The 25,657-nt window shown below is 41.9% G+C and overlaps 2 protein-coding genes across 23 annotated transcripts in view; both read right to left on the minus strand.

Annotated features, from left to right (window-relative positions):
- The window catches only part of znf385c (zinc finger protein 385C), a 166,851-nt gene that overhangs the window by 107,713 nt on the left and 33,481 nt on the right, over positions 1-25,657 (minus strand). The window lies entirely within an intron of this gene.
- Positions 2,717-25,657, minus strand: part of LOC121700696 (fibrous sheath CABYR-binding protein-like) — a 35,379-nt gene continuing 12,438 nt past the window's right edge. For 14 of the 18 annotated variants that reach the window (XM_042083835.1, XM_042083850.1, XM_042083839.1 and 11 more), the window contains 8 exons: positions 25,139-25,234; positions 22,985-23,074; positions 22,517-22,594; positions 20,342-22,394; positions 20,174-20,209; positions 19,928-19,975; positions 10,877-10,978; positions 10,498-10,779 (listed from right to left, as the gene is read on the minus strand). In XM_042083835.1, coding sequence (XP_041939769.1) covers positions 10,565-10,779; positions 10,877-10,978; positions 19,928-19,975; positions 20,174-20,209; positions 20,342-22,394; positions 22,517-22,594; positions 22,985-23,074; positions 25,139-25,234 — 2,718 coding nt within the window. In that variant the 3' untranslated portion in view covers positions 10,498-10,564. Of the gene's footprint in view, positions 2,730-10,497; positions 10,780-10,876; positions 10,979-19,378; positions 19,838-19,927; positions 19,976-20,173; positions 20,210-20,341; positions 22,395-22,516; positions 22,595-22,984; positions 23,075-23,787; positions 23,883-25,138; positions 25,235-25,657 lie in introns of those variants that run through there. The other 4 variants (XM_042083836.1, XM_042083844.1, XM_042083837.1 and 1 more) reach the window with 4 other exon arrangements.

Genomic DNA, 25,657 nt, shown 5'->3' on the forward strand with positions numbered 1-25,657 from the left:
TCACATTGGTCCTCGGAGCAGCAGCTGATGGACTTGAAACAGGCACTGACTTACCAAACTATCTCTTTTCTCAAACCATTCAAGGGTTTTCTAACAATGACTTCAACAGTATTCAACATGACTTCATTATATCTGATTTGCATTGCTTATTCATACTGTGAAGACATCTAGTTACTAGACCAGCTATAGGTGTCACCAGTGTGACTTCTGTCCTGTTGGACAAACTGCTCCGTTTTGCGTGTGGTGAAGTTTCTTTGTCTCACAGAAATAAGTGGATTCTGTAATCAGAATAAGTCTGTCGCAATCCATCTCCATGGTAACTACTCCAAACAGCGTTAACCTCTGACCCCCTGACTGAAGGCCCCAGACTAAGTACCGTGGTGTCACCACTCTTCACTTTCAATTTCACTCGTTTCTTCTCCCTTATGCCCCCTTCTCTCTCTCTCTCTCTCTGCTTCTCCCTGTCCCTTTCTTTCTGGCCAGCCTTATAGCAAACATACAGTGACTCATGTATCCACTTGATACTCAGGTTTTCAGGAAGTGGATTTGCATGTAATTACCCATAATCCTGTGTGAGATGAGTTTAATTGCCTGTATTAAAGTGTTTTTTTTGATGGTGGTGGGGAGGAGAGGAAGAGGCTGCCTTCCACCTGCAAAGGTTTCGCTCCTTGGCAGAGGCGGAGAGACAGAGAGAGAGAGAGAAGGAGAGATAGAGAAAGAGAGAAATTGAAAATAAAAGACAGAGATAAAAAATGGGGCAGGAGAGTGTGACAGAATAAGAGAAAAGAGAGAGGAAGAGGATGAGTAATAAGGCAGAGAAGAGAATGATGGACAGACATATTAGGGAAGGATAGCAGGAGCAAAAGAGAGAGAGAGAGGGCGAGAGTGAGTGAGAGCGATTTTACGGGGGGGGGGCAGTAATTTATTGGGATATTCAAATGGCCGCTCCCTTAAATGGCTGTCATTTCATGGGCACCTTGGCTGCCAGGACACCTGCTGCTTCCTGCTGTTCCTCTCACACACACATACATATGAACATACACACAAACATGCACACACACACAAACACACACACAAACAAACACAAACACAAACACAAACATACACAAACACACACATAAACATGCAGACACACACACAAACACATACACTACTACTACAGGGAAAGAGGGATCATGGACTTCTGAACCTAAAATAAACACAGAGATAGAGATGAGACAGACAGACAGATAGTGATGGAGAGAGAGATGGAGAGAGAGAGATGGAAAAAGATATGGACAGAGAAAGAGAGATAGAGAGACATGGCATTTCTCACAGTGCCACTGAAAGAAAGAAAGAAAGAAAGAAAGAAAGAAAGAAAGAAAGAGTGGAGAAATGCATGAGTGAATGAAAAAAATGACAGGTGAAAATAACACTGGAAGGGCTGGCAGAGCAGGAGGATTTGAAAGAGCTTGCCAGCACCCTGGTGGTGATCAAAGCCTCCGATTTCACCTCTGGGAGAGAGAGCATTTTAGTGGGTTTGTGGAACAAAGTGAGAGCACAGTGAAGTGGGGGCTCAGAATACTGGGAATTAAACCATCAGACATCAGCTAGCGTTAGACACTTAATCCAAGGTTCTCTCTGTCACACACACACACACACACACACACACACACACACACACACACACAGAAAGAGAGAAAGAGTTGGAGGAGGGAATGTGTGTGTGAGGGTGTATGTGTGTGTGTGACAGAGAGAGCTTTGATCTCTCTGTCTCGGATTTCTACAAACACCTGGCGCCGATGTGAGAATGAAGACGCAAAAGGAGCGATCTCCATCCCAGATTAATCCAGCACATACTCCGGTGCTAACAGCTGTGGGGCGTGAGCGTCACAGCGGTGGGGACGCGCGAGATGGGCACAGCCTGGTGGCTTAGCCATTAATTGAAACCACTGGGTTTGTCCTAGTTTCTTTGAAGAAAGACGGGGAACATTCTAGAACCACATAGAGGAAGACTTCAAGGATTCTTCTATGTTTATGGAACCTTTCCAAGGGTTCACTGGATAAAAAGTTTGCAGTCATATGTAACTGTGTGCAATCCTTCACAATTAAAGGTGAATCATCATGACTTCTATTTCTGTTTCTTTTTATCAAAATCCACTTAAACCAAGGTTCACCTATACTATCCTGCACACACACACACACACACACACACACACACACACACACACACACACACACACACACACACACACACACACACACACACACACTTGAATGAAATGCTGCTATTTCTGTCACTGCATTTTATCTATCCATCCATCTATCCATCCATCTGTCTGCCTATCTACAGTCTGTCATAGCACTCCGTCTTACTGTCCATCTATTCACTGCATCATGCCTACTGCTAGCTGTACTAATAGCTGTTAACACATGAAATATACCCATTTCAACAACAGCATTCACAGAACTGTCATCTCCGACATGGTCCACTGTCAGTGGTCCTGCTTTGAGAGCTGTGGCGGTAGCTGCAAATGCCTGCAGACACCTGTGCAGGTGCCAGACATCAAGAGGAGAATTCGTTGTGGAGTGGAAAGTGTGATGGGTCCCCCAGGGGTGTAGGGGGGCCTCTCCATCTCTCTTTCTCTTCCTCTCTCAGGAGTCCCCAAGCTAATTATCCTCCTCTCCCAGTCGTGCTATCGCTCCTTCTCTCCTCCCTCAACAATTAACCCTCCCTCGCTCTTCCATCTCTCTTTTAGTCAGACACATACACTTTCTTATACACACAGACTCTATCTACACACACACACACACACACACACACACACACACACACACACACACACACACACACACACACACACACACACACACACACCAACCCCATTCACTGGCTAATATTAGATACACATCTGACATGGAGCACAGTTTTTTTCCCAATAAAGATTGAGGACAGAGTGAGTGAAATAAGAAGGTGCTGTGTGAAATGTAAGACTGGAAGTGAAGGCACTGTTTTATTCCTTGTCCTTGCTTTGTCCCATAACCATTACCATAACCATTTTTGTGTAGATATCAGCATGTGGGGGTTTCTTCAGATGAAAGATGCTTCACTAGGCTATAGCCAGACATTAATGAACACTCCTTGATATTGTTTTCATACCATTATATCGGTCTCTAACTAAACCAAATGTAGGTAGCGGTACTCTTTGAGTCTGTTTGAAATGGAAGCTACTGTATATCAAGGTTATGTAATATACTGTAATATGATCTTAAGTTTAGATAAACTGTAAGTCCTACATGCTGTCCCCTTGGTTCCTCAATCAGTTTTTAACAATTCAAGGCATTAAATCTCAACGGCTTGAAGTGCTTGAATTTCAGGTTTAAGTACAGTACAGTATGTGTGTACTGTGTGTGTGTGTCTGTGACTGTGTGTGTGTGTGTGTGTGTGTGTGTGTGTGTGTGTGTGTGTGTGTGTGTGTGTGTGTGTGTGTGTGAAATTTTAAGTTCCGGGAGTTGAGTGTGTAGTTATTGATTTGTGTTTAGAGTGTTGGGAAAAGGAGGCATAATTAAAAAAAAATGTGTTTTAGAAATCAAGAAAAACTGTAAATGCTAGACTCTTCACTAACAATAATTCACTAGTTCGCCCGTCGGTATGATTGCTATGTTGAGTGTATAAGCTAAGCGCATGTTTGGCATGGTAGCTGGCCGTGGTCGGCTTAAATATCCTGGCGGCGGAAGACAGGTGAGTTAATTGCTGTCAATCATCCCTAAGGGCTCCCTCCTGAACTTTGTTTTGAAAACATCATTAATAACACAATCCCCAATAACACAATTCTCCATTCTCAAGCGAATGCTCCAAATAAATAACCAGAAAGCGAGAGAGAGAGAGAGTGAGAGAGAGAAAACGAGAGAGACAGAGAAAGAAAGAAGAGAGAGAGAGGGTCACTGCCTCTTACTCACACACACTGTTAGCCATTATTATTTCCGCTTTTCATGCTGATTAGTTTAGCAATGTGCTCTTTCTCTCTGTTCTCCCACTGATGACTCACCTTATTAGTACTAGAGTTTCAGGAAGCTCAAAGAAGACACATGATCAGGTGATCAACATGAAGACAAATGAGGAGAACACACACACACACACACACACTACAGTGGATGTGTTTGTGTGTACCCCTGTGTGTGTCTGTGTGTGAGTAAGACAGAGTGTGTGGGCGTGTGAATGAAAGGAAGGGCGGACAGAGAAACAGAGAGAGAGAGAGTGAGGAAGATAAAGCGAGAGAATAGGGAGAGGAAGAGAAGCTAGTGAGGCAGTTGCATGCCTGTAAGGTAGTCAAACTTGTGCATGCATGGCATGGTGTGTGTATGTGTGCGTGCGTGTTTCTACACATGCTTCAGTAGAGTGTGTGTTTATGAGAGAGAGAGAAAGAGAGAGTGAGAGAGAGAGAGAGAGAGGAGTGTGCGTGCGTGTTTCTACACATGCTTCAGTAGAGTGTGTGTGTATGAGAGAGAGAGAAAGAGAGAGTGAGAGAGAGAGAGAGGAGAGAAAGAGGAGAGAGAAAGAGTATATGTGCATTTGGAGGGCAATAAAGACACAGCTGTACAGCTTGGAGTTATGGGATCGTCTCATACACATACAAAAACTCATGCATGCATAGACACAGGTATACAGAAGCCAAAAGTGAAGACTGGACTGCTCTCCAGGTCTACAGAAAAAACGGCAGGAAACAAATATTCAAAAACCACTTCAAAAGAATATAATTCAAAGAAAACAAGTCAGAGAAAAACAGGATTCAGATTAATTATGTCATGGTACTCATACCTGTGTAGTGCACACTTCATTTGTTTTTTTTTTCTTTTACATGCACATACACGTAAACAAACACACACACACACACACTCTCATAAAGTACCTTCACACACTCCACACTCATACACCCACACACATCTGTGAACACAAAAACAAATGAAGTAACAGACAGCATCCAAACGAGGAGGATGTGTCAGGGAACGTGGAGCATCATCTTCATTATTTCAATCAGTTTGCCACTGAATATACTGTATACATGTATGTTCACTTTACTAGACTATGAGCAATACAAATACCAAATGTGCAACTGCTAGCTGCTCTTCAAAACATGTTTGTGTACAAGCATGCCATGCTATTCATATACCATAAAGGCCAATGCCATTACATGTTGAATTCACTTCAAAGGTCCCAGATTGTGCATGTCTCTCTTGGTTGGTTGGCCCTGGCATCTTTTCAACTAATTTTAGCCACATTCATGGTTCACAACGTGAAATGAAGTGCCAGCACACAACTGCAGTCACAGTCATTAAAAACCTCTGAGAGAAGGCAGTAGGAATATTAAACATAAACAAAAAATGGCCAATCTGGGTTTGACAAGTGAACCGTGCTAGCAGTGACAAAATAAAGACATGAACAACACATCATGAAGCTCAATAAGATGCCTCATTCACCAACAAGATTATGAATGCTTTCACACACACACACACACACACACACACACACCCTATTCAAGCTATAATTGGAATAGCTGATCCTTCTGACTGAAGAAACACACTTCATCTACACTCAGTATTATCTATAGTATCATCTACACTCTATATTATAGTATGCATACACTCACACATACACACAGATACGCATAACACACATGCCCAAACAGTGGCTGAATTTCTACTAGGAGCACGAGAGTGACTTCTGTAGAAGTTCCCCTCAGTAACACCCGGAAACTCACAGGAGAAGAGAAAAGCCATTTTGATAAACAGCTGTTGACTCAGTGAAGCGCCTGATGAAAAACAGGCCCATCACACACCCCACCTGTGCAGACTCGGAGTCAACATAGTACCTTGTTTGTGTATGCGCATGCATGAGTAAAATGAGTATAGGTCTATTTCTGTGTATGTGTGTGCATTTGTGTTTTTGCGGTTTCCTGTTTGTACATGTCTAAGTGAAAGAGTGTACCTGTGTGTACGTAAAAAGTAGCTTTTCTGAGTAAATGATATGTGTGTGTGTGTGTGTGTGTGTGTGTGTGTGTGTGTGTGTGTGTGTGTGTATTTTTGTGTGCATGTTTGTGTGTGTATACGGCACTGAGCATCTGTGAGATGAACATAAATAACAGAAGGTTTCAACATCGATGCTCAAGAAGCATCTGACAATACTGACCACTCCAAAATTACAGAGGAGAGGAGGCCATTTCGGAGCCCTTCTATATTGTGTGCCATGCTACGGAGCTACAAAGCAAACCACTGCTTAATTAGAGGCCAGCTTGGCTGTTGCAGGGTCTAAATCAGTTTATTTTACTCGTACAGATGGAGAAGGCAGCAGTTTCCCTGGCCTCTCTGAGCATACTTTAGGCTACAGTGCTGTTCACCGATCCATGAAGCATGCCACCCTAAAAATACACACACACGCGTACACACACACTCACACACGCGTACACACACTCACACACGCGTACGTACACACACACACTCACTCACTCACTCACACACACACACACACACACACACAACCTAACACACACACGACAAGCTGCAGTCAACAACCGACAAGAGTCGACAGCGCTGTCCAAACAGTGGGGGGTGAAGATGTGTGTGTGTGGGTGTGAGGGAGGAGAGTAAACGTGACCAGAGGGATAGCTGCAGAGTTAGCATCAGAGTTTTGGAGATCCCCAACACACACACACACACACACACACACACACACAGACACACACACACACACACACACACACACACACATCCCCCATCCCTAAAACCTCCGAGCCAGATGCTAGGGAGGAGACATACCCCCAGGGGAGGTCAGACACACACACACACACACACACACACACATACACATGCCTTCCACCCCACACCAGCCCCCCACCTCTACCCAATACCGATGTGCTCCTGACACTACACCATGCTGAGCTGGCATGATGCCCACCAATGCAACCAGCCATCCAAGCAGCTATCCCCCTCAATGCCAGCCTCCCCGCTGGCCAAAGTCCCCTCCCCACCACCACCGGTTTCTCTGGGGGGCGGGGGGGCACCGGGCGGGCAGTCCTCTCCCATCATGCTCTGCAAAACTGCACACGCTCTAAACACTGTGACAGTAATAAGCCACTTACACGAGAAATTGTTTGCAGGGGCATGTTCATGGGCATAAAGCAGGCAGTCACCACACATGCACAGCCAACACAGCACAGCACAGCACAGCACAGCACAGGACAACAGCACAGCACAACACACAACAGCACACAACAACACACAACAGCACAGCACAACACAAGAGCACAACACAGTGCCACACAACAGAACAACACAAAAAAAAACATAACAGCAGAACCGTACATAACTCAAGTCACCACCAAAAAAGTACTGCAACAACATAACATCAACCCAGGTGCCACTAACTACCCCCACCCCAGGTCCCACACTACAACCCTCCAGTAAGTGCCCCTCCCCTGCTGCATCACTGGACTGCTGAGGGGCTCAGATTCCCTCCAGAGTCAGTAGCGGGGCTGATTACAGACCTGAGGTTTAAGGGTGGACTAGAAAAGAAAACTTTTTTAAGGATGTAATATGGATATAAGCAGCAAGCTTGATGCTTCACCAGTTCCTCCCGATTACACACACACACACACACACACACACACACACACACACACACACACACACACACACACACACACACACACACACACACACATTAAATGGTCTTGATTTGATACCACACAGAGCCTCCTCATTGTTAGAGCTGATAGATGTCTTGCTTCTTCAGAGATCCCCATGCCCTGGGAAGTGCTATAGTGTCCTCCTGAACTTAAAAGAAAATCAACAGGCCAGATACACTGGTTTGGGAGTTTGCTCTTAACTAAATAAGACTGTCTAGAGGTGACTGAAGGCTGAGCAGCACAGAGGCTCACTGTGTGTGTGTGTGTGTGTGTGTGTGTGTGTGTGTGTGTGTGTGTGTGTGTGTGTGTGTGTACATAGTGGCCTGGTTGTGTGGGCTTACTGGGCTTGGCTGCTGCTATTACGGAATGAGGGCCTATTTACACAGAGGCCCAAAGAGGTAGGATGTGGTTATGTGTGTGTGTGAGAGATAGAGAGAGCAAAAAGAGAGAGAGTATTTGAACATCAAGGTGTGGGTGTGTGTGCATGCATTTATGCAAATGTTAATCTGTATGGGTGTGTGTGGGTTTTCAAAATCTCTCTCTCTCTCCCCTCTCTCTTTCACACACACACACACACACACACACACACACACACACACACCACACACAACACACACACACACACACACATACTTGTCTTTATGCCCTTGTGGGGCCACCTGACTAGGCCATGCATTGTGGGAACCACCCTTTCTAAAGGACATACAACACTGAATAAAATCAGGCAGCAGCCTTGAGTGGATATAGAACAGATATGTCACTTCCAATTATCAATCAGACAAAGTAGAGGTTTTTGACCTGACAAGAACCTCCTTTGTGGGGATCTGGTCAGGTTTTTAGTGCTTTGTGGTGACAATACGTACACACCATCTGGTTTACTATCCTTCTGGGGGCCCTAAACACACATTTCAGGTCTTTCTATTCTTCTGAGGAACATCTTAACACACTTCTCAGGTATATCATTCTTCTGGGGAACAGCTGTTCTGACATCACTAGACAGGACCAACAGTCAGACACCTGCACCCCAGATTGACTGCTGTCTAAACGTGAAGGTGATATGGCCTACCTACGGTCATAAAATTAGAGTTAGGTGATAGTCAGTTTGGATTATGTATGCTGCAGGCATTATAGGACAGGTTTGTATGCTATGCTATGCTATCCCTCTCTCATATATATATATATATATACATAGATGCCCCCATGGTGAGAGGCAGCTGGGGGGTTCTAAGACCATGTTGAACCACACTGCAGTAGAGCTTGCTGAATGTTCTCATGGCGCAGCTCAGCAACTGCTTCCCTCAACTCCTGTTCAGCCCCAATAGAGTTGGTGCCATTATCTGAGATAAAATGAGACACCTGACCGCTGTGACACATGAAACGGTGGACGGCATTTATGCACAAATCTGTGTCTAGTATAACCCACCTCAACCCTGTCCTATTGCGTGCAGAGGAAATCTGAAAGACAACCGATTATCCCGCCACTCGGACTGAGCACTGCGAACGGTGAGTGCCCAGACCCTACATTTTAATGTGGGTCTGGCTCGTCAGGCTAGCCTTTTGGGGCTTGCATGTAAAATCATTTCATAAAGGTTGATTTTTTTTTTTTTTTTTAAATTGATGATGCACACCATCAACCCACACACGGTCAGAGATATACGAGCCACAGACAGACACACAGATGCATGTTTCTATATAGATAGGGTTTCTACACATGAAGCAGAACTATCACCTGAACATACTTTAAACAAAGCTCTTTACTGAGTGACAATACAATTACAGATACTGAACAAAGAATCCAAACAAAATACTGAACAAATTAAACTCTCAACCCTTTCTCTCCCTCTTCGCTTAACCCCCCCCCCCCCCCCAACACACTCTCGATCCCCTCTCACTCCCTTTCTCCCAGTCTATCCTTCTCTCTCCATGCCCCCCCCCCTCCCCCCAACACTCTATTCCCCCCCTCCCCCAACACTCTATCCCCATGCCCCCCCTCCCCCAACACTCTATCCCCATGCCCCCCCCCCCCAACACACTCTCGATCCCCTCTCACTCCCTTTCTCCCAGTCTCTCCTTCTCTCTCCATGCCCCCCCCCCTCCCCCCAACACTCTATTCCCCCCCTCCCCCAACACTCTATCCCCATGCCCCCCCTCCCCCAACACTCTATTCCCCCCCTCCCCCAACACTCTATCCCCATGCCCCCCCTCCCCCAACACTCTATCCCCATGCCCCCCCCCCCCCCCCCCAACACACTCTCGATCCCCTCACCCTCTTTCTCCCAGTCTCTCCTTCTCTCTCCATGCCCCCCCCCCTCCCCCCAACACTCTATTCCCCCCCTCCCCCCAACACTCTATCCCCATGCCCCCCCCCCCAACACACTCTCGATCCCCTCACCCTCTTTCTCCCAGTCTCTCCTTCTCTCTCCATGCCCCCCCCCTCCCCCCAACACTCTATTCCCCCCCTCCCCCAACACTCTATCCCCATGCCCCCCCCCCAACACACTCTCGATCCCCTCACCCTCTTTCTCCCAGTCTCTCCTTCTCTCTCCATGCCCCCCCCCTCCCCCCAACACTCTATTCCCCCCCTCCCCCCAACACTCTATCCCCATGCCCCCCCCCTCCCCCCAACACTCTATTCCCCCCCTCCCCCCAACACTCTATCCCCATGCCCCCCCCCCCCAACACACTCTCGATCCCCTCACCCTCTTTCTCCCAGTCTCTCCCAGTCTCTCCTTCTCTCTCCATGCCCCCCCCCCTCCCCCCAACACTATCCCCATGCCCCCCCAAACTCTACACCCTCTCCTCTCTATATGGTACCCCCCAAACTCTACCCCCTCTCCTCTCTATATGGTACCCCCAAACTCTACCCCCTCTCATCTCTTTCCTGTCTATCATCCTTCCTCATTTCACATTTTCCTCTTCAGTGCAGTAATTCGATTTTTTATGTAAAATTTGAGTGCCTTCCAGTCTCTATTTTTTAGTGCAACTGGCTCTGATTTAAGGCACTTATCACAGTCACACTTTCTTGGAACATTGCAGGTCAAAATGAAGTTTCTCATGTGTTTTTCCACAGCAGCTATCTCCTCGGTTTCCCAGGGCCTCCTCTTCTGTGGCTTGTGAACTAAGTAAGAAATGAATGACAAATTAGCTTAGGATATAAATGGACAGTAATTGTGATTCAACTAAAGTCTATTGTACAACATATAGGATATCCTTACTGGTCTTGGACTTTTTCTTCTGGACACTTTTTCTTCTGTCGTCTCCATCTGAACTGCTTTCCCGTTCATTTAGCCGTAAAACACTCTGTGTCCGCTTTTGTACTGAATGACAAGGTGAACATTGTTATTGTTAAAACTTAATTCACATAGAATCCAAGCTGATCTGAGAATCACATAGTGAAGGCAATACATTGGTGGATTTTATTCTATACAACAGAAATGCGCCGGTGTACTGCTTTAAGGTAGTCTCTATTTAGCAGCTGCCTGTTCAACTGGTTTGAGAGTTGTGTAAGTGTTGAGGATGTATCAAGATCACAACACACTTCTCGGGTATTGCTATTCTTCTGCACACTGCTTGTTAAACAAAATCCTTCAGCAATACAGTCCTCCTGGGTATCCCCTTGTCACACCCTGCTTGATCTACATGTTGCAGTGGGGACAGAATGAAAATAACCCTGAAAAACACCTCATCTATGATGAGCTGTGGCAGATGGGGAGTACCTTCAACCATAAGCTTATCCCTCCAAAATGCAAAACAGAGCAGTTCAGGGGGCACATAGTGACAACCGCCATAAGACTGTCCAACAGTACAGGAACAACCCCCCACCCCTTCCATTCTCAAACTGGTGACCACCAGTGGTCAGGTGTAAGACTGCATGTCGCTACAGGTATTCCACTCGTGCAATGACAAAGTTGAATATAATGTAATTCCTACAGCACGGGCAAGAAACTAGTAATGACCTGGGAAAGCTTGGGCTGAGTCTAATGTGCAACTCTGATTGCTCACCATGGCACACCTCCACACCCACTAGACACACTTCCACACCCCCCCAGGCACACCTCCACACCCCCCGGGCACACCCTCAGGCACATCAGGAACACCACCACACCCATGTTGAGGGGCAACAAGACTTAGCTTTCTCAGCTCAACAACTTGAATGTCACTATACCATACCTTTGCTTACGACGCGGTTGGCACATGATGATGCCCGTAGGCCGCCCGGGCGATTCAATCAGCATAAATTGTACATTTTCAGAAAGCTGATGATGTGGGGGATGTCATTTCACCCCCATATTGAGGGGGAACAAGACTTAGTTTTCTCAGCTCAACAGCTCTGGCAGACCTAGTATATGACTCGGTACACACACAGTATGGCCTGGTACCCACAAAGGCAAATTTGGTTTAAATATCTATATATATTCTGAAAGTACATGTTATAAGGATTTCATTTCACCCCCCTTTTACATATGCACAACTTATTGTTTTCAGAGCCACACAATTTGATGTTCAACAGTGTATGTCAATGTGAGGCTTAGTATGTGACTCGGTAGAGAGTTAGTATGGCCTGGTACCTACAAAGGCGAATTTGGTATAAATATCTATACATATTCTGAAAGTACACGTTATAAGGATTTCATTTCACCCCCCTTTTACATATGCACAACTTATTGTTTTCAGAGCCACACAATTTGAAGTTCAACAGTGTGTGTCAATGTGAGGCTTAGTATGTGACTCGGTACACACTTAGCAGGGCCTGGTACCTACAAAGGCAAATTGGGTATAAATATCTATATATATTCTGAAAGTACACGTTATAAGGATTTCATTTCACCCCCCTTTTACATATGCACAACTTATTGTTTTCAGAGCCACACAATTTGATGTTCAACAGTGTATGTCAATGTGAGGCTTAGTATGTGACTCGGTAGAGAGTTAGTATGGCCTGGTACCTACAAAGGCGAACTTGGTATAAATATCTATATATTATACTGAAAGTACACGTTATAAGGATTTCATTTCACCCCCCTTTTACATATGCACAACTTATTGTTTTCAGAGCCACACAATTTGAAGTTCAACAGTGTGTGTCAAAGGCAGAACTAGTATATGACTCGGTACACACTTAGTATGGCCTGGTACCTACAAAGGCGAATTTGGTATAAATATCTATACATATTCTGAAAGTACACGTTATAAGGATTTCATTTCACCCCCCTTTTACATATGCACAACTTATTGTTTTCAGAGCCACACAATTTGAAGTTCAACAGTGTGTGTCAATGGCAGAACTAGTATATGACTCGGTACACACTTAGTATGGCCTGGTACCTACAAAGGCGAACTTGGTATAAATATCTATATATTATACTGAAAGTACACGTTATAAGGATTTCATTTCACCCCCCTTTTACTTATGCACAACTTATTGTTTTCAGAGCCACACAATTTGAAGTTCAACAGTGTGTGTCAATGGCAGAACTAGTATATGACTCGGTACACACTTAGTATGGCCTGGTACCCACAAAGGCAAATTTGGTATCTCTATCTCTATCTCTCTATATATATATTCTGAAAGTACACGTTATAAGGATTTCATTTCACCCCCCTTTTACATATGCACAACTTATTGTTTTCAGAGCCACACAATTTGAAGTTCAACAGTGTGTGTCAATGACAGAACTAGTATATGACTCGGTACACACTTAGTATGGCCTGGTACCTACAAAGGCGAACTTGGTATAAATATCTATATATATACACTGAAAGTACACGTTATAAGGATTTCATTTCACCCCCCTTTTACATATGCACAACTTATTGTTTTCAGAGCCACACAATTTGAAGTTCAACAGTGTGTGTCAATGGCAGAACTAGTATATGACTCGGTACACACTTAGTATGGCCTGGTACCTACAAAGGCAAATTTGGTATAAATATCTATATATATTCTGAAAGTACACGTTATAAGGATTTCATTTCACCCCCCTTTTACATATGCACAACTTATTGTTTTCAGAGCCACACAATTTGATGTTCAACAGTGTATGTCAATGTGAGGCTTAGTATGTGACTCGGTAGAGAGTTAGTATGGCCTGGTACCTACAAAGGCGAACTTCGTATAAATATCTATATATTATACTGAAAGTACACGTTATAAGGATTTCATTTCACCCCCCTTTTACATATGCACAACTTATTGTTTTCAGAGCCACACAATTTGAAGTTCAACAGTGTGTGTCAATGGCAGAACTAGTATATGACTCGGTACACACTTAGTATGGCCTGGTACCTACAAAGGCGAATTTGGTATAAATATCTATACATATTCTGAAAGTACACGTTATAAGGATTTCATTTCACCCCCCTTTTACATATGCACAACTTATTGTTTTCAGAGCCACACAATTTGAAGTTCAACAGTGTGTGTCAATGGCAGAACTAGTATATGACTCGGTACACACTTAGTATGGCCTGGTACCTACAAAGGCGAACTTGGTATAAATATCTATATATTATACTGAAAGTACACGTTATAAGGATTTCATTTCACCCCCCTTTTACATATGCACAACTTATTGTTTTCAGAGCCACACAATTTGAAGTTCAACAGTGTGTGTCAATGGCAGAACTAGTATATGACTCGGTACACACTTAGTATGGCCTGGTACCTACAAAGGCGAACTTGGTATAAATATCTATATATATACTGAAAGTACACGTTATAAGGATTTCATTTCACCCCCCTTTTACATATGCACAACTTATTGTTTTCAGAGCCACACAATTTGAAGTTCAACAGTGTGTGTCAATGGCAGAACTAGTATATGACTCGGTACACACTTAGTATGGCCTGGTACCCACAAAGGCAAATTTGGTATCTCTATCTCAATCTCTCTATATATATATATTCTGAAAGTACACGTTATAAGGATTTCATTTCACCCCCCTTTTACATATGCACAACTTATTGTTTTCAGAGCCACACAATTTGAAGTTCAACAGTGTGTGTCAATGGCAGAACTAGTATATGACTCGGTACACACTTAGTATGGCCTGGTACCTACAAAGGCGAATTTGGTATAAATATCTATACATATTCTGAAAGTACACGTTATAAGGATTTCATTTCACCCCCCTTTTACATATGCACAACTTATTGTTTTCAGAGCCACACAATTTGAAGTTCAACAGTGTGTGTCAATGGCAGAACTAGTATATGACTCGGTACACACTTAGTATGGCCTGGTACCTACAAAGGCGAACTTGGTATAAATATCTATATATTATACTGAAAGTACACGTTATAAGGATTTCATTTCACCCCCCTTTTACATATGCACAACTTATTGTTTTCAGAGCCACACAATTTGAAGTTCAACAGTGTGTGTCAATGGCAGAACTAGTATATGACTCGGTACACACTTAGTATGGCCTGGTACCCACAAAGGCAAATTTGGTATCTCTATCTCAATCTCTCTATATATATATATATTCTGAAAGTACACGTTATAAGGATTTCATTTCACCCCCCTTTTACATATGCACAACTTATTGTTTTCAGAGCCACACAATTTGAAGTTCAACAGTGTGTGTCAATGGCAGAACTAGTATATGACTCGGTACACACTTAGTATGGCCTGGTACCTACAAAGGCAAATTTGGTATAAATATCTATATATATATATATATTCTGAAAGTACACGTTATAAGGATTTCATTTCACCCCCCTTTTACATATGCACAACTTATTGTTTTCAGAGCCACACAATTTGAAGTTCAACAGTGTGTGTCAATGGCAGAACTAGTATATGACTCGGTACACACTTAGTATGGCCTGGTACCCACAAAGGCAAATTTGGTATCTCTATCTCAATCTCTCTATATATATATATATTCTGAAAGTACACGTTATAAGGATTTCATTTCACCCCCCTTTTACATATGCACAACTTATTGTTTTCAGAGCCACACAATTTGAAGTTCAACAGTGTGTGTCAATGGCAGAACTAGTATATGACTCGGTACACACTTAGTATGGCCTGGTACCTACAAAGGCAAATTTGGTATAAATATCTATATATATATATATATTCTGAAAGTACACGTTATAAGGATTTCATTTCACCCCCCTTTTACATATGCACAACTTATTGTTTTCAGAGCCACACAATTTGATGTTCAACAGTGTATGTCAATGTGAGGCTTAGTATGTGACTCGGTAGAGAGTTAGTATGGCCTGGTACCTACAAAGGCGAACTTGGTATAAATATCTATATATTATACTGAAAGTACACGTTATAAGGATTTCATTTCACCCCCCTTTTACATATGCACAACTTATTGTTTTCAGAGCTACACAATTTGAAGTTCAACAGTGTGTGTCAATGGCAGAACTAGTATATGACTCGGTACACACTTAGTATGGCCTGGTACCTACAAAGGCGAATTTGGTATAAATATCTATACATATTCTGAAAGTACACGTTATAAGGATTTCATTTCACCCCCCTTTTACATATGCACAACTTATTGTTTTCAGAGCCACACAATTTGAAGTTCAACAGTGTGTGTCAATGGCAGAACTAGTATATGACTCGGTACACACTTAGTATGGCCTGGTACCCACAAAGGCAAATTTGGTATCTCTATCTCTATCTCTCTATATATATATTCTGAAAGTACACGTTATAAGGATTTCATTTCACCCCCCTTTTACATATGCACAACTTATTGTTTTCAGAGCCACACAATTTGAAGTTCAACAGTGTGTGTCAATGGCAGAACTAGTATATGACTCGGTACACACTTAGTATGGCCTGGTACCCACAAAGGCAAATTTGGTATAAATATCTATATATATATATATCTATATATATATATATATATCTATATATATATATATATATATATATATATCTATATATATATATATATATATATATATATATATATATATATATATATATATATATATATATATATATATATTCTGAAAGTACACGTTATAAGGATTTCATTTCACCCCCCTTTTACATATGCACAACTTATTGTTTTCAGAGCCACACAATTTGAAGTTCAACAGTGTGTGTCAATGGCAGAACTAGTATATGACTCGGTACACACTTAGTATGGCCTGGTACCCACAAAGGCAAATTTGGTATCTCTATCTCTATCTCTCTATATATATATATTCTGAAAGTACACGTTATAAGGATTTCATTTCACCCCCCTTTTACATATGCACAACTTATTGTTTTCAGAGCCACACAATTTGAAGTTCAACAGTGTGTGTCAATGGCAGAACTAGTATATGACTCGGTACACACTTAGTATGGCCTGGTACCCACAAAGGCAAATTTGGTATCTCTATCTCTATCTCTCTATATATATATATTCTGAAAGTACACGTTATAAGGATTTCATTTCACCCCCCTTTTACATATGCACAACTTATTGTTTTCAGAGCCACACAATTTGAAGTTCAACAGTGTGTGTCAATGGCAGAACTAGTATATGACTCGGTACACACTTAGTATGGCCTGGTACCCACAAAGGCAAATTTGGTATAAATATCTATATATATATATTCTGAAAGTACACGTTATAAGGATTTCATTTCACCCCCCTTTTACATATGCACAACTTATTGTTTTCAGAGCCACACAATTTGAAGATCAACAGTGTATGTCAATGTGAGGCTTAGTATGTGACTCGGTAGAGAGTTAGTATGGCCTGGTACCTAAAAGGCGAACTTGGTATAAATATCTATATATATACTGAAAGTACACGTTATAAGGATTTCATTTCACCCCCCTTTGACATATGCACAACTTATTGTTTTCACAGCCACACTATTTGAAGTTCAACAGTGTGTCAATAGAAGGCCTAGTGACTTGGTACAGACTTGGTATTGCCTGGTACTACAAAGGCGAACTTGGTATAAATATCTATGTGTATTCTGAAAGTATATGTTATAAGGAGTCCATTTTACCCCCTTTTAAATATGCACAACTTATGGTTTTCATAGCCACACGGTAGCACTTTATTTTAATGTGTCGCTGTTACAGTGTACCTACCTGATTAGGTACAGTGGTACAACATGTACTGTCAGGTACTATCATTGTACTTGCATTATGTATTTGTGGGTACCTACATATAGTTGTTACATTGTAATACTGAGTGCTTTTACAAAACTTTGCCAATTTGCCAAAATTTTCATCAGAGGCAAAGAGCTGACCTGAGACCTGCTGGATGGGGTAAATCTGGTCATGGTAGATTTGATATACAAACCATTCTTAGCTCCGGTCAAGGCCTCATTGTCTTCAGTGTACATGTAACAGCTGTGCTGCTACAACCTTGTTACTCTTTGATACAGTGGAATAAACGTATTAAGTGTACCAGTTAATTACTTACATGTACATATGACATGTATGTTGTCTTTGATGTCTTGGAACAGGTCTACTAATTCACATGTACTATGTGGTGTAACAGCAGACACGTTTCAACACATCAATTACACATTACAGGATGCATGACATCATTGACAGGATGTATATAATTTGTACATGTAAGTACTTAACTGGTACACTTTATTTTAATGTGTTTATTCCACTGTATCAAAAGAGTAATAAATGTGTACCGACACAGTTGGTACATGTACTACAGTATGTAGGGTAATGGCAGACATGTTCCAAGACACCAATGACACAACATACATGTAATTGTAAGTACTTAACTGGTACACTTCATTTTAATGGGTTTATGCCACTGTATCAAAGAGCAATAAATGTGTACCAACACAGTTAATATATGTACTATGTAGTGAATTAGTCGACCTGTTCCAAGACATCGAAGACATAACATACATGTCATATGTACATGTAAGTAATTAACTGGTACACTTAATAGGTTTATTCCACTGTATCAAAGTGTAACAAGGTTGTAGCAGCACAGCTGTTACATGTACTCTGAAGACAATGAGGCCTTGACTGGAGCTAAGAATGGTTTGTATATCAAATCTACCATGACCAGATTTACCCCATCCAGCAGGTCTCAGATCAGCTCTTTGCCTCTGATGAAAATGTAGGCAAATTGGCAAAGTTTTGTAAAAGCACTCAGTATTACAATGTAACAACTATATGTAGGTACCCACAAATACATAATGCAAGTACAATGATAGTACCTGATAGTATATGTTGTTACACAGGTTGTACCACTGTACCTAATCAGGTAGGTACACTGTAACAGCGACACATTAAAATAAAGTGTTACCTAGCCGACCACCTAAGTTTGAACTAAGTGTGGAAGGATTACCTTTTTCATGAACATGACCTAAAATAACACTATTATCAAATAACAATTATATTAATGCAAAGTATAATCGTATAAAAACATTAACTTTAAATCAATGTATAGTACATTATAATCCCCTTTTTTCTATGTTAGTTTTTGTTCCCCTCTTTTAATAGTAGCCTACATCAGGAGATGGCGACGTTTGTCCAGAGAAAGTCCGGTGACGGGCTCTGGTTGGTCTTGCCTTGCATTGAGAAAGGTGTTGCGTGAGATCACTTCCGTTCAATTTCAAGGATGTTAGCAAGACAATTCTGCTACAATTACAACATTTGCACAGGCTAAGTTTCAGCAACATGTTTACATTTCGTGTGAACCTTTGAAATACACTGAAAACCGAATTTTAACCTAATTTATCTGATCGTTCGTACCTTTATTTTGACGCTTTTCGCCGCCATATTGCCCGCTATTGTCGCGTACTGTTGCTTACTGTCGCTAGCTCCACGGAACTTAGTCTGCTCTTCTTCAGCTGTGCTTCTACTGACCAAGAATCTGCATTGCTGCCCTCTACTGGTCTGGGGTGTACCTATTCACATTGCACATATTACCTTAAGTTACACTGATCTTCAACTCCACTGTAGCACAATGGCCAAGGCACTTGCCTCACAAACGGGCAACCCAGGTTCAAAACCCCCCATCCAAGCAAAAGGGAAAGAAAACTAGTTTTCTTAAGGAAACATATGAAGAAAACTATTCTTGATCAAGGCACACACATCCAAACCTGTCTCAGACATAGTTATAGATTACTTCACTCATCTTTTCCAACTTAACCTTGACCTCTTTCTCCATCAACCCTTCTGTACTCCTCTCTCTCTTCTGAGACTGGGTTTCTGATTGCATACATACATAAATACATACATACATACATACATACAAGTATTTGGAACCACATGGGAAAAAAAAAAAAAAAAAAAACGTACCTTGTGTGTCAGACTCACGCTGTACCTCAGTGTCACTGTCTACATTCTCTGAGATAAGGAAGGAGATGGAAATGACAAATCGTAAAGTGGCAATTAATTTGATTGTCTGACGTAAACAACTGTAGCTGAAACATGACTTAAACCTGTTAATTTTTCTATCTAAAGTCTACACTTTACACAGAAATATGTGAAGACAGACATCAGTCTTTGTAGTATGAAAATACATATCTTGTGTGTCAGACTCACCCTGTGCCTCATGGTCACTGTCAAGGTTCACACTCTCTGAGATGAGCAAGGGGATGAAAGTCAAAAGGTACCAATTCATTTTATAATACATGATTTGACCTGGACATTTTTTAAGCTTAACCTTTTACCTTTTACACAGAAATGTGTGAAGAAAAACATCAGAAATACCTTCTGGACCGATTGTGATGTCATCCAGGCCTTTGCCTTTGAATTCTGCCAAACGCCCCTGTTCAAGAGCCAAGAGGACTTTGCTAATTTTAGCAAGTTGAAGGGTCCCTTCAGGCAGCCTGTAAAATTGCCGATGGACTCTGACATCATGGCCAAGGAAATTGGCTAATTGGTCCAGCTCTGTATTACTGAGGTTGAGAACTTGAGAGAGTGTTCCGGTTTGCTTGCGCAGTTTTGTAGAAGTGAGACTTGTGTAGTTTGCAATACCACAGACCTTGGCAAAATCTCTGATACAATCAGAACCACGGTAGCAGGTCAATACAGACGGCCTGGCAAATAGGTAGCCATTTTCCTTAAGAATCCCACACTCAAGTCGCTTGGCAACAAGGAGGTCCAACGATCTCTGCATTTCTGGAGTTAGGAGGACAGGGACCTTTCTTCCTCTTTTTCCTCGTATCTCCAACCTCCTGAAATGCTGACAGAGTTTTTTCTCTAGCTCTGAAAGCGCCATACCCACATCTTCCTGCAGATCTACTGGATTTGGAGCAAAATAGGTAGAGAGGGGCATTTTTGAAACTTCTCCTGTTCTACGTCGGTTGAACATCATGACTTGTGTCAAAGTGATTTTAGTCAGATGTACCCAAGTGTTTTTAGACGGCTCTGAGGACAGTTCGTTGTAAAACTGTTCCTGCTGCATGTCCAAATAGGAGTGGAGTTTCTGAACATCCTTAGTGAACGGAATCAACTGAGGAACATTCCATTTCGATTCATGCATTGTTCTCAGTGATGCAGCTGAAATGAGTTCGTTCCATCTGGCTTCGTACACTGAGCGGAACCTACGAGCATCTTTTGCTGCTGGTTGGTTGTTTTGCATACTTGCACGGGCTTCAAGAAGCAGCGATATCTTCACCAGACTATGCCCAATTTTTAGTGCAAGACTTGGACGCTTGTAGGTGCTGGATTCAGAGACAAAGCCAGCCACGAGTTGCACAGCTTGCACAACATGCATGAAATTTTCAGGCTTCATGTGATCTTCGATGGTCTTCAAGGGAGTGGTTTTCCTCGAACAAATCAAAAGCCTTCCCAGTTCCCTCATTTTCTGACGGATATATTCATGTTTGCCAACATCATATCCATGCTTGTTATGCAAATGCACACCATACTCCATGATCCAGACATCAGATTTAACTGCAAAGTAAACGTCATCTTGAATCATATGGTTTAGGACCTTCCAGAATTCTGCTTTGACTCCAGGTGGTGGTGGTACAGCAAAAGCACAAAGTGCTTGCACCCGTGTTTTGCCAGGCTTCGTAGGGCCACTAGGCTTAAACTTGCATATCATCATGTGGCGCCACATAACTTTCTTTGTGAAATAGCCTTGACAATATATACAGTGATCAAAATCTCTGGGTTTAGAATCATCTTTTGGTTGTTTCCGAGGAACAAGCTTTCCAACACCAGTATTTAAGACCTCAGAATTGTGGGCGAAGTTGCCTCGATTTCTCAAATGTTCCAGATGCAGTCTTCTTTGTTTAGAACCTTTTGGAAAAGACCCAGCCTGTGCAACTTCTTTCTCGTTTTTATGAGCACGCTCTAAATGCCTGGCCATTTTTATAAATCCCTTTTTACAGTATAAACAGTACTGTTTTTTGTTATATTGTCGTGATCCATCCTCTTTTTTACAGACAGCAGGTACGGTAAGTAAGTCGTCAGCTACATCTGAAGTGGGGGAAGTAGTACTGTCAGGACAAACCAGTGTCGAGCTTCCATGAGGGTCTTCAGTGTATGAAGTTTCTGATGACTGTCCACCAAAAGAATGTGTTCGGCAACAGGATACACTTCTGGAATGGTGCCTTTTCCGTTTCAAAGCACTGCCCTTTCGTACGAGTGAGCGTCCCCTTAATGTAATTTTCTTCTGATTGGATGTTTCAAAAACTTCACTGGTGTCCGTTTCATCAGATGAATCCTCGCTTGTATCAGGAACATATTCTTCTTCACTTTCATCTGATGTCTCAAAAAGCTCATAGGAATCAAAATCGGTTTGTCTGTTAATCTTTGGGGGGGGGGGGGGGGGGATAAAATAAATAAAAATAGCTCAGTTACTTAACTTTTTCAATGCAGTTTTATATCAAATGAACCAACTATAATGTCCATCTTCATTAGTGCCTTGATTACCTGAATGCTTTTGGTCCTCCTCAGTTTAGGGACATAAGGTTGGTCTTGGTCTGAGGACTCCTGAATTAGATTACATCTCTAGAGTATCACAAATCAACAGCACATTGATAAATAAGAACAAAATAAAATAAGTGATAAAAAGAAATATAGAATATAGAAAGACAAAGGAAAACACAGGAATACTTAATGGTAACGAAGGTTACTTTTTAATCTTTTTACCTAAGTGGTAATAGATATTAATTATAAGTCAATGGTCATGTTCAAATTCACATGTAAAATGTGTAAAAAAAAAAATGCATAGAAATAAACTGCGGACTGTAAATCATTTGAAAACATTTCAATGACAGAATTTGGCCATTGTGGTCCACGAATTTCCATCAGCTTGGTCATATGTAATGACTATCGTTCTTTATAGAGAACAAGAAGTTGATCTTTTCTACAATAGCAACTGAAAAGAAAATTCCATACCTTTTTCTTGGGCGAAAGCAGACCACAGTGTTCAGGTGTTTCATAACGGTCAGCTAGTCCAGACTCAATCACAGTACGTTTCTCTCCAATCTAAAAGACAATGTTTAAGGAATAACTAGAAATGAACAAATATTATTTATGTGCACAACCAACAACCATTAAAGCCACAAAACTGACAAAAATGGAGTGGAATGGGGAAAAAAGGAATGGAGAAAAAAAAGCGCAACAATTTCAAATGTACCGAATTTAGTCAAACACTGTTTTAGGAAAACAAGGTAAAGGGTAGTTAACTCTTCAGGCGCCAGAGGTTTTTGGGAAAATTATACGATTTGGGCAGCAAGACTTCAAAAGACTGGCTTAAAAGTGGCTAAAGATAAAGACTTGGTGTATATGAGAAAAATGTTCTGTATGGCCTAAAGTTCATGTGTAGTGTAATTCTGGGCTAATTTGCATATAGTGAAGTCATAGGCAGAGTCACAAAGGCAGCCACTCCAAAGCGCACAGCTCCCCATTTTGCACGCGAATCAAACAACCATCATCTTTGCTAGTTCTTATTTTTGTTACATCCCTGACACTTCTTACATATCCACCAGCTTTACAACAGCTTTTCAAAAACATACACTTTGACTATGTTTACACCTGCTACACCCACTTATACAGTGTTCAAACAAGCCCCGTATTCGTGTGCTTCATGGGTGGTTCATTGCCATCATTATTTGTCGCCATTTCTAGCCTTATTTTCACTACCCCTGGTGCCTTTGCATCCCCACCAGTTCTCATACTAACATTACAATAACATTTACCTCTGCAAACATCATCCATGTTGGTCAATGAGCTCGAACAAACATTGTGTGCTTTGTGAAATCGTGACTATCAGCTGGCAGCGGTAAACATTATGCTGAGAAGCAATGCAAATAAGACGATCATTAGATGATCAATCGTTATCTTCCCAAAGAAAATATACAGTAGATAATACATTAACAAACCCAATTCTGCAATATCGATGACCTTTTTATTTAAAATTTAGTGTAATTCAGCTTGAATTTAGTCGCATTTGGCAGCATCCCGACTTCCGGATCTGGCTTTAACTCGAGGGTTTCATGCGGTTGTTTGAATGCATTTCCCCATGTAATTTTCAATAGAAACATGACGTCATCTTGAGCTGACATCGAAGTACTACATGTCTGCCAACTAGTGGAGGGGAGTTCAAACTAAATTTGACACCGTATTTGACAAAATCGTCTGTTTTATTCAATACGGCACCTTGTCGACTTTAGTTCAGGAAATAGTGCCACGTAATAGTTCATGTTCCGAACTTTGAGGTGGACGAACGCACGCTAAAGTAGGTCTCTGGCCAATGTCCTATGGCAATGCTGCAGGACCACCCTGGTGGCGCCTGCTTCCGCAGCAGCTCTCAGTGATGCGGCAAGACCACGCTGGTGGAGAGCATGCGAGAAGCAGTTTACGCAGCGTCTCTTGACAGTTGTTTGTCTCTTGCGACTGCGCGGCAGGCATTGGCGGGAGACCGAACGCTAAAGAGTGCTAAGGGATATTAAAGCAACGTATATACGTCAGAGGTTGATTAGTGGATTTAAGCCATTAGTTGGAATGAATGTATTACTTAAAAGGGTGTCAGGCAAGGTTGCAGGTCTGGATTCTGGAGCGTAGAACCATGCCAATTCTGATGACTGCATCAGTATACGATGCACATTCTCCAAGCACCCCTCTGGATTAAATCAGGGTAAAATGAGATATTTAGGACCGAACAGTCTGAACTGGTGAATGGGGAGGGGGTGGGTGTGAGCGCAAAGTAAAGCTGAGTCACCGACGGGTGAGATGTGTATAAGTAACCTCTGACTGCAGAGGAGGAGTGGCATATTTCGTCATGTTCCTCTTGAACCTACGTTAGTAAACGCCATTTAACATTACAACTAACATTGACCTGTTTGTGCACAAGAACAGCAATTAAAATGAATTACAAGGCCACACTCACATCTTCAATATTGTGTCTTCCATGTTGATGACTTAAGTTACAAACATTTGAATTTTACCTGACAAGAAAATGGTGTGGTTGGTCATACCTAAAAACTAATTTTCTGACACGAACAAGAAGTTATTCTTTCCTGGAAGAGCAACCGAAATGAAAATCATTACCTTTTTCTTGGAAACTGACGAAAGCACTGCAGGCTGCTGGGATGTTTGAGGGGCCTCTACTGCTGTAGAATTAGTCACAACGGGTTCCTCTTCGATCTGAAAACGATGTTCAACAACATTCAAGAATAGCTGGTTGTCGGTACTTTCTTACTAATTCATATCACCACAAACAATTCCTAAGACATACACAAAAAAACACATAGTTATAGTACAGTATATACTGTAAAGTTATACATTATAGTTAAAAATCCCATGTTAATGTTTAATCAAAACCCTAAAAAGCCATTAGAAGAGGTTCAGGAATAGTGTCTGAAGATTCTCATTCATCCAGGTCATGGTAGCCAAGTTCAGTTAGTTAAGCCAACTGGACTTCTTTTTTTTTGACATACTAATTATGTTAATTAGTGAGTCATGTGACCCATTGTCACATGATGAGGGGTGTGGCCTACAGTTCACAGTTCTGAACAACAATGAATATCATTAATTGTTAATGAGAAAATGTAGCTATCGTGGTCCCCA

This window comes from Alosa sapidissima, chromosome 24 (assembly GCF_018492685.1).
Source record: "Alosa sapidissima isolate fAloSap1 chromosome 24, fAloSap1.pri, whole genome shotgun sequence".
Lineage (NCBI taxonomy): Eukaryota > Metazoa > Chordata > Actinopteri > Clupeiformes > Clupeidae > Alosa > Alosa sapidissima.